General features: G+C 48.2%; 1 protein-coding gene across 1 annotated transcript; it reads right to left on the bottom strand.

The window, feature by feature from the left end:
• Nucleotides 1-368: 368 nt before the first annotated feature.
• Nucleotides 369-3,539, bottom strand: LOC126052729 (left-right determination factor 2-like). The gene is made up of 4 exons (XM_049833807.1): nucleotides 3,275-3,539; nucleotides 2,101-2,335; nucleotides 1,025-1,264; nucleotides 369-708 (listed from the first exon to the last, which is right to left on the bottom strand). The coding sequence occupies exons 1-4, from the start codon at nucleotides 3,537-3,539 to the stop codon at nucleotides 369-371; spliced, it is 1,080 nt and encodes a 359-aa protein (XP_049689764.1).
• Between the last annotated feature and the right edge of the window lie 6,090 nt (nucleotides 3,540-9,629).

Raw genomic sequence — 9,629 nt, 5'->3', positions numbered from 1 at the left:
ACCCACCCATTACTTCTTCACTTGGTGATGATTGCTTCTCCTTTGCCTGTAGCTGGTTGGAACACTCCGGGGTGGGGACCAAAATAAATCGGACACAGCTCCATCAAATTCAGTGAAGTTTGGCTAGCATGAAGGGGGCCCTGAGAAGCGTTAGGCTCCATAGGTACCCCTCACATAGGTATATGTGAAGATGGATGCTGCTCTGAGCCCATCTATACAGACGGTGCCCTTAATCGCACCCTCTCTGCAGGGTAGTGGGGCGCGTGGGAGCTTTATCGCCGGCCCCACGGCTGGGGACCGGGGTGGCTCTGAGCAGGGCTGCGGGGAAGCGGGGGACTGGGTGACCACCCTGGCTGGCCGCCTGCGTCTCACACCAGCGCCATGCCGTCCGTCACGCAGCTGCACTTCTCGACGATCATGTTGGGAAACTCGGCCGCTTCGATCTCCGTGCGGTTGCCCCTCTTGACAAGGTACATCATGGGGAGCGGGGAGCTCTCCGCCACGGCGCAGGTGCGCTCCCCGTAGCCGAAGCGCCGCAGCGGGCTGGGGGGCTGCAGGCAGCCCCCCGAGCACTGGTAAGCCTGGTACCCTGCCGGCTCGATGATCCAGTACTGCGTCCAGGCAAGCTCGCGGAAGTTGACATAGTGTTTCTGCCGGCAGCAAGTGGATTTCCCCACCACCGCCTCCTCCTTGCAGTCCCCGGGACCCCTGCGCGCCAAGGGAGAAACAAGAACTGGTGCCGTAACTGGAAACCGGGAAGGTGGGAGAAATAATCCCCCCTGTTAATAGCACGGGCGGGCCCTGAGACGTGAAATGTGGGCCATGCTTGGGTTTCGTTCGAATATTCGGACAACACGTATGGGGAGAGGAGAGGTGTGATTGAGCGAGCAGCAACTTTCTAACTCCTCTGTTCACAGCAGTTTACTCACAAGGGCAAGAGCTGCACACCCGGCATTGGCACACGCGGTGCAATAACTCAGGGGCAAAGCTGCACCAGAGACAGTACTGATATAGGTTTACGTACCCATAGTCTTCCAAGTCGAGGGTGTAAAGCACCAGTTCAGGTTTGCCTAGGGCTTTATCCTTGGGGTCCTGAGAAGTGAAACGCACAGCTTTGGCCATTTCCGAGGCATGGCTGCCTACCCTTTCCCCTTCAATCCAGACCTCCAGGAACATTGGCTCCCGTCTCTTGTTTCGCAGCCAGTAATGCACGGCCTGTGTCACATCAAAGTTCTTCCAGCCTGACTCGCGTATAGGAACCAGCCTGTGCGATAAGGACTTGGCATTAGAGAAAAGCCCATCAGATAAAGCCCAGGCTAGCAGCCCTGTTATTGCAGCAGAATTATTTGCTTCCCGTAGATTGTCACATGCCTTGATTACACGATAATTTTTGCTGAGCGCTCTGGGCGAGCACCCATGGTAATTAACTCACACCTCAAAAAGAAGCATGCAAATCTAACAGACACTGAAGGCCTAAATAAAACCCTTTGTGCGTGCTCACGTCAAGGCATTCATTCATGCTCACACAGAAATACGGCAGTGCAGGATTATATGCAGCCTCAGCATTAGTGACGACAGCTTGGTAAACACCACTGCTCCCACCTGCTCCTGCCCTAGCTGCATTAAGGCCACAAGTTTCTACCCATGCACAAAACTGGTTTGATGTCTAATTCTGTCTTCGAGGATTGTAAAACTTCCACAGAGCTCAAAGCTACAGAATCAGATGCTTTTTGCATAATTTACTTGTTTATATCAGCTACTGAAATGGCCAATGGAAAGAATGCCAGCAGCCCGTAACCCATGTGAGTTAGAGAGTGAGGGAGAAGTGAACCAGGTGGAGGGTTTTAGAGGGGAAGACCTAGCAGTACGCAGCATCGTTTGACACAGAAAATTATTTCAATGAATCATCATATATTGCAGTCTTGACCTAATATCCGCTCTTACGAACTCATTCTGGGTTTAGAGGCTATAGAGCCTGATTCTACAGATGTAACCCCATCAGACTGACCAGAGGCACAAACACATGACACCCAGAACCCGGCCCAGAGGACCCATACCCTGTAACTAGAGTCCTGCCTGCAGGAGAGGTCCCTTTCTTACCTGGAGTCTATCAGGGAGGTCCTGTTGGTCCCATCGTGCTGCCGTTGCACCCAGTACACGCTGACTCTGGCATTGGAGACGGGCCTGTGAGACTGCTTGGCAGGCAGGTTTGCTCTGTCCAGAGGCTTTTTGAAGAGCTTCAGTTCAGCCATCGTCACTTCGCTGTTTTTAGGTATTCTGCCCTCCATGTCAAAGATCAGGTTCTGGCGCGTGGTGGTGTCAGAGTAGAGGACTTCTCCTGCCATGCCAGTGCACGTTGGGAACAAAAAAGACAGCCTGCCATTGCCATCCTGGTGAGCAAAGCCCCCACACTTCGTCCACAATTATCATCACAACACACACTCTTTCCATGCTCCCACACCGAGCCCTTGTGGCAGAGACAGCCACTAAACACACCTTTTCTAATGCATACTTGAACCAATGTCTTGCAAATGCCCTAATTCTTCTCCTACCGTCTGAGTCTCTGCAACCTGGAGGAAAGAAGTGTCCTATATAATTTGACCCCAAATTGAGCAAACCCTGAAAGGTGCACATCTCTTTGTGCCAGCCCTGGGTGTGAAAGCAGGAAACTGCACCACTTGCAATGAAAAAGTGTTTTCGTTTGCTGCCCAGGGTGCTGTGTATGTCTTTTGAAAGTGAAACAAGCTCTAAGTGTCCTTGTACAGACACCATTGTGCCTGTACAGCTGATTTCCTCCTTGATACTTTTTCCCAGACCAAAAAAAAAGAAAAGGAGGGGGAGAGTGAAACATCCTCAAAGAGGTGTGATTCCTATTAGAGGACTTTCTGGAGTTTTGACCCAAAATCTGCAAGGTCTGCACTGCCTACTGACGTTTGGGGGTTTTTTTACGTCTTTTTTCTACCTGCTCAAAATGTTGCCTGGGTACCAAGGCTTTTCTATTCTATTCTATTCATCAAGCGCCAGCAGCAGCCTGCTCTTTGCGACGACTATGGGACCCCCTCTCCAGGTGCAAGGAGTTACAAGCGTGTGTTAATCTTTAAGATGCTGTTACATGCACTTCTACCCAGCTCAGGTTGGCAGCCAGACCCAAACCTCATTCCCCCCGTGGGTTTGCCCCTGCCCGTCCTGCGGCCGGGTGGGCGAGCGTGGGCAGCTTCCCCTGGCAGCGGCACAGGGCTTTGTGAGCTCCCGCCAGCGACGGCCGAAATGTTACCTGCATTGCCAGGGATCCCTCTGAGGATGCCGGCCAGGCTCGGCAAAGCTCGGCGCTTCACCCTGTGGCGCTTCAGCATGGAGATGTATTTGTTCTTTACGTGGTCTGGGACAACCAGGTCCACCAAGTCTCTCTTATGAAGTTTAGGGACCTCAGAGAGCCCCAGCCGCTTCAGCAACACCTCCTTGAACCCTTCCTGGGTAAACGCTCCGACCGTGACGACCAGGCAGAGCACGCAGAGCATCTGGGCGAACCTCGCATCCATCCTCCTCCGTCGGCGACGCAGCCGCCTGCCCGGCAGAGATGAAGGGGGGATCTCCCCGGGGCTGCTCTCGGCAGAGGTGTGGTGGCAGGCTGCCTGAGTGGGACCGAGTTTTATAGCCAGCCTTGTCCCACTGGCACAACAAATTCCACAAGTGGGGACGAAGCAGAGGACTTAAAAGGATCACTCCCCCGTCGGTAGACACATGCCAGTTTAACACCTTCATCTGCTACAAAGTTAATACAAGAAGGTTTAGGGGAGCTTCCAGGTTCCTTCACGGGGAATAAGTTTCCATCCTTTTTTAACTCCCTGTAAACTTTTGCCCAGAAAACGCCTGAGTGATCAGTGTCTCATGTTCAGCCTCGGTCAGGGAGGAAACACAACTGCAGAGTACATTGCTTTATGTACCGCACCATATGATTCTTAAAGGAAGCGGCAATCTTTACCGCAGGGGACTTGCTACCTAAAATAGCCAATATCAGTCAGGAGAATAATGCTTTAGCTGGAAGTTCATCTTTATGGCAAGCATTAAAAAATCATTTAAAATCTTTTTTTTTAGGGGGTAGGTACCGCTTTGATCTCTGAATATTTGTATCAAGCGTGTGAATCAGGGCAGTGAATCACAGCAGTTGAATGGTTTATGGCCTTTTATGCTGCTTCTGAATCACAGAAGGTGGAAGATGCACAGGCCTGACATTTTAGAAATATGTCCCATCACTCTTTATGGATTCCTGTGGGTTTCATAATACTTGTGCTTAAAAGAAGGCGGCTTTATATAAAGGCAGATCACCTTTCAGTGAACGTGAGAAACCACTCTGCTTTTCCACAGCGTGGATGAAGAATATCGGTATTTTGAAAGCTGTTAACAACCACAACAGAGAGCTGTCGCCGGAGAGAGAAGCTGACCTGGAGGCTGGGGGGGGGGGATCGGATGTTTGCCTTGAAGTCAACCTTTAAACTTGAAGCTCACCTCCTTTGCTTCCCTGGCCTTTGCTGGCATAAGATGCAACCAATCCCGGGAGAAGTGAAATGAAAAAAATAAAATGTGATCAGTAAAAGCGTGAAGGAGCGTGGCACTCGGGGCAGATTCTCATCCTCTTCAGCAGTAACATGCCTGAGCATACATACAAATGACTTCGGCATCAAAAGTCTTTTGGATTTCATATGTCTCTGTAAATGATTTAAAATTGGTCCAGTTTCATGTCTCTGTAAATGATTTAAAATTGGTCCAGTTTCTTCCAATGTCCAGGCTGAATGGTGTGCCCTGAGAAAAGTCTGGCTGGAGGACCCGACGCAATGAACTTGTACAAAAGCACCCCGTTGTGGTTCATCCCTCATTAAAACAAGTGTCGGCCAAGACAGCCTGTTTTGTGCACAGAGAAAGGCAACAAAGCCATCTGAAAGAGCCTAACTAAACACTTCTGTTACTGCTCATTTTGTCTTTATACTCTTTTAAGAAACTTGTCTCCTTAAACATGATAAAGCATCTGTTAGATGTTAAGGGGGCACCTTATTTCGCTGAATTGAGTTTTAAGGCTAAAATGGAAACATAGACTACAAACTAAGTTTGTGCATGGCCCGAGGCAGTACATTCTTTAATCTTTCCCTTTGTGTAGCGTCTTTCTCTGAATGAATCAATAGTTTCTGTTATATTCATTCCCAAGACACAAATAGCAGTGAAAAATATCCACTTCATTTGACCGCCTCAACTTCAACTCAGGTCAAAAACTCCTGCTCTTGTGAATAAGAGGAGGGAAGGGGTTCCTTGCTGAAATCTTGCTGACCCTCTCAGCCTCTTAGGAAGGCACTGTACAGCCGGCTGTTCCCTCTGGACTGCCTCTCCAGCTAAAGGGCACATTACTGGTTCTCATGGGATGGGACATAGGCGATCACACGATGAACCGCTTTGGAGGCTTGGGCAACAAACTGCATCTAAGCAGTGTTCAGGTGGCTGACAAAGTTTCCTTCGGATATGTTCTGTAACTGTGGGCTAATTCAGTTCCAGCAGTGAATTTCGTATGTTTATACAGTGACAGTCACCTAGATAAAACTGCAGTTCACGGATTTGTAACGGTCTCTCTCTCCTGTCAGAAGACCTGATCCTGTAAACCTTTATCCATCCAATTAGTCTTCGCTTCGGAGAGTGGTCCTACCGTGTAGTGAGGGCTCTTCAAAAAAACATGATAACATGAAATGAAAATGCCTGATCGCTCCAGCAGCACCCGGCTTTCCTGGATCCAGATGTGATTTCTCCTGTGGCTGATGTCTAATCTACCAGGGCTCTTCACTGTCCAATGTGTATTGGAAGGTGATTTATGGGCTTCACACGTAAAATAAAATCATTGACCAAACACGGTTGAAACTCAGCTAAGAGGAAAACAGAGGATGTGGATTGTAGGCTTTTCACAGGAGAGTGATTATCTGGTGCAATTGGAGGATTTGCCATTCCCTCTTTGTCATGCAAACAAGAAAAAGTCAGGAATTTTATAATAGCTCTTTTTGTGTAATGTGTATTAGAACCAGCATGGCACATTAAAAATGTCAAGCAGCGGATTTAAAGAGGCTGCAAGGGATGAAGTATGAGCAACTCACAGTTTTAATAAAAGCCAGTACTTAGTGAAGAGAGAACCTCTGTATTTAAGCTTTTAATTTGGTTACAAACGGTTCTCTAAGACATTTACTGGGCGTATCTATGCAATGATTTTTGGTAAATAAATCCAATGGATTCAAAGAGAAAGTGTGAAAGGCTTAGCCTAATTATGTAGCTATTATCCTGGGAAGCAAAAATGTTTCAAATGTATTTGCAGTATGTCAGTGAGGATCTGAATATTTAGTTTTGCAAGATTTGAATTTCCATGGACATAATTATTTTGTGTTACAGTTTGGCCCATATTAGAACAGCCTTTGCTTGAGTGATGTGAAAGGCAACAGTTTTTGTGTGCTCCAAGAAATGCCCTGATTTGTGCAACAGGCATAGCGTACAGAAATGAGAGCACATCTTTATGTAGACTTTGGTCTGGTTTTCCCCAAAGTCAAGGTCTTTTGAATCTAGGAGTGTGGAAGTAAAAATAGTGTGGTTAAGATGCAGGTATAAACTTGCCAAGTTAAAAAAGAATTCAAGTAGAAGTTCTGTTTCATATTCTTTTTCAGTCTTAACCACACCGAGTTTTACATGGCTAACAAAACACTGCAGAATAGACTGGTCATGTGAAGTGCTGGGTCAGAGGTTTCAAAAGCAGAAAAAAACATGCATGAAGGCATGCCCTTCTCGTGCTGCCTCACCAACACACCCCAACAGCCACCAGCTGGTGCTTCAAACTCAATATTCCCACCAGCATTTTAAACCCAGGCTACACACCTTCAAGTGGGATTTCAGAGGCATCTTTAACACAGTCTGTGCTGGTGGTGGGACCCCTGTTCCTCTGCAGGGACCGTCCCTGTGTCAAACAAGTCCAGACAGCGAGTGAGGAGGTCACCAAGCCTACTGCTGGAAAGCCACCCCACCGCCAGCAGACAGCAGCCCCATTTCAGTCAAACTGGGTCTATGCCTAATTTCTAAGCAGTGACCGAGGCAAAAAGCATTTCCTTTTCCCACCCCTCAAGCTGTGCAGCACAAGAGCGAGGTGTCACCAAGAGCAGGAGATGGCATTCGCCTGGCTCGTGGCTTGAGCAGGAGATGGCATTCGCCTGGCTCGTGGCTTAGCCTGCCCTCGGTGCAAGCACGGCTGGAGGTGCAACACAACGCAACACTTGTCCCCCCGCCAGAAAGGCAGCTCTGTATGTTGATGTTGCCTTTGTGTAAGGAGAGAAGGGCAACGCATGCCTCACTCTGTCCGTCCCGTGTGGTTCCAGGGACGACGCAAAATGACGAGTGGTAATTCCTCAGTAAGGCTCTGTTATTCCACAGAGGCAAGACCTTTGAGAAATTTGAGAAATTCTTCTGGCACAAAGAGCAAGTGAGGAGGCCACAGGGTTCTTATCCCATTTGTTTGCCACTTTACCACCGGCCTAGTCTAGAAATGCTCTGATTTGTGCTATGCTTGTTAGAAAATGGCTTAGAAAATGGCATATGCCTGCTGAAAGATACTGGGAAACTATCTTGCCAGAGTGGTGGCTTTCCATCCTCCTCTACTTCGAGAGACAGCTGCTCTTTCTTCAGGGCATGAATAACTTGCTCAGTGTACAGAGCCAGAATAACAGCACCCAGGACTTCTGTGGGGCTGGTGCAGCTTGCTGGAGTTTGCATGTGTCCTCCCCACGGCCTCAGCCTGCTCTGCAAGAGTCTGGCGTGGAAAAGTTTCATAAGATATGGCCTGATAACACAAGACATCCAGCTCTTATCTGGCTCCCAGGGCCAGACTTTAAAGAGCAGAGCCACTCAGTGCAGAGTGTTGATATGCACTAAATGCTTTCTTCTGCTTCTGATTTGGTCCAAAAATTTGGCCGTGTTAATTTTTGTGCCAAAAGGCTTTTTGGTTGATTAGGTATTGCCTGACTTACCTTGTTCTTTCCATGCATCCCCCACCCCAGTGAGCATAAAATCATAAAATGGACTTTACATCCGTATTGTGAACTCTAGCTAATACAACTCTGGGAAATATAACTTTGTCTCCCATGTCTGAGCCAAATCATGTTTATCGTGATCCGATAGCGCACAGGTATCACGCCAGAGACACTGCGACCACAGCCTCAGTCCCTAACGTTTACTCTGCCTGACAGCTAAGGAGCCAGTTTCAGTAGCAAGTTTTGTGATGCAAACAATCACTTACTTGAGCTATACAGAAATTATCCAATTCATTTAATCTCGGCAAGGCCATGAGCCTGCTTTTCCTCATCACCAGTCTAGGCCGGACTGAACTGGCCATCTCGAATGGAAATATCTTACAGATCACATGTCGCGTTGGGTTCCTTTCACAAATGCTGGTGGTGAAGCCGCAGGCAGCAATTGGGGATAATGTTCCCTTATGCATTTATCCCACAGTGTATCCAGTAGACTAAAAACCCCAATTCATTTGAGAGAGATATTGCAAAGCTGGTTTGATCTTGAGCTTAGTTCATGTAATTTCTGGTGCTGTGTATCTTAGATTGCGTCAACTTAAGCACGCCTTCCATAGGCAGGCTTCTGCTTTTACTCACAGGCTTGTTTTGGTCAAACGGCCCAGACAAAAGGCTGCCTGTTTGAAGAGGAATGGATAAAATGTCCAAAGTCCCACCATGTCCTTGGTCAGCTGATGTCAGCTGGCTTGCTCGCGGGGTTTGTGTTGGCAGCATTTGCAAAGTGCCAGTGTTCTGGCAGAAAAGAGATCTCCAAGATATTTTTTTTTTACAGAAAAGCAAACACAACTGTTTAAATACAGCCTTTTCTGTCCCCTCAGCAGTCTCCTCCCTACCACCCTAGTCTGTGCCTTGTTTGTAGCTGGGGAAGCAGGATTTGTTACCACTCCGATGGCTACAGAAAAGGCTGCTAGGAAAAACGCTGACATTTAGCAAATGCTGTTGAATCAGATAAATAAGCATATGGCCCTAAATTACTTGCTTTACACCACAGTCCACTTCATTAAGGAATGTCCCCATTACTGAGAAATAGCTGTATTTTGTAGGAGCACCACTAAATTTTCTAATAAGAGCCCATTTATCTGCCTAGTTAAAATGCTGCCTTTTTTTTTTTTCCTCTTTGCAGCTGTGTGTTTACACTGTAAAAGTTTATCAGCTTTTTTTAGGAGTATGTTTTTCCTGCCTTAGTGATGCAAGTGAGAGCCCACCTCGGGGCCAGGCAGGGCTGGCGAGGCTCTGGGAGGCTGCACAAGCTCTCCCTGCCCTCGGCGGTGCTTGTTGCCGAGTTGGGCTTTAACCAACGTGCTCCAGAGAACGTCAGCGTGAGGGCTCAGTGTGTAACCCCCTCAGCTGCCTGCCCCAGAGCACGTCCGTCCGTCCGTCTGTCCGAAGGGAACCTGCGTGCGAGGGAGGTGTCAGGCACGCTGGAGCAAAATGTGGCAGCGGAAGGCTTTAACGCACATGGTGCTATCAAGAGAGACGGGCTCCAGGTTGACACAGCTTTCCGGCTGACCAGCTCTATGGACTTCTGGAAGTTTG

This window comes from Accipiter gentilis, chromosome 30 (genome assembly GCF_929443795.1).
Source record: "Accipiter gentilis chromosome 30, bAccGen1.1, whole genome shotgun sequence".
Classification (NCBI taxonomy): domain Eukaryota; kingdom Metazoa; phylum Chordata; class Aves; order Accipitriformes; family Accipitridae; genus Astur; species Astur gentilis.
Note: the sequence above shows the minus strand (reverse complement) of the source record. Positions and strands in the feature narration are given on the sequence as shown.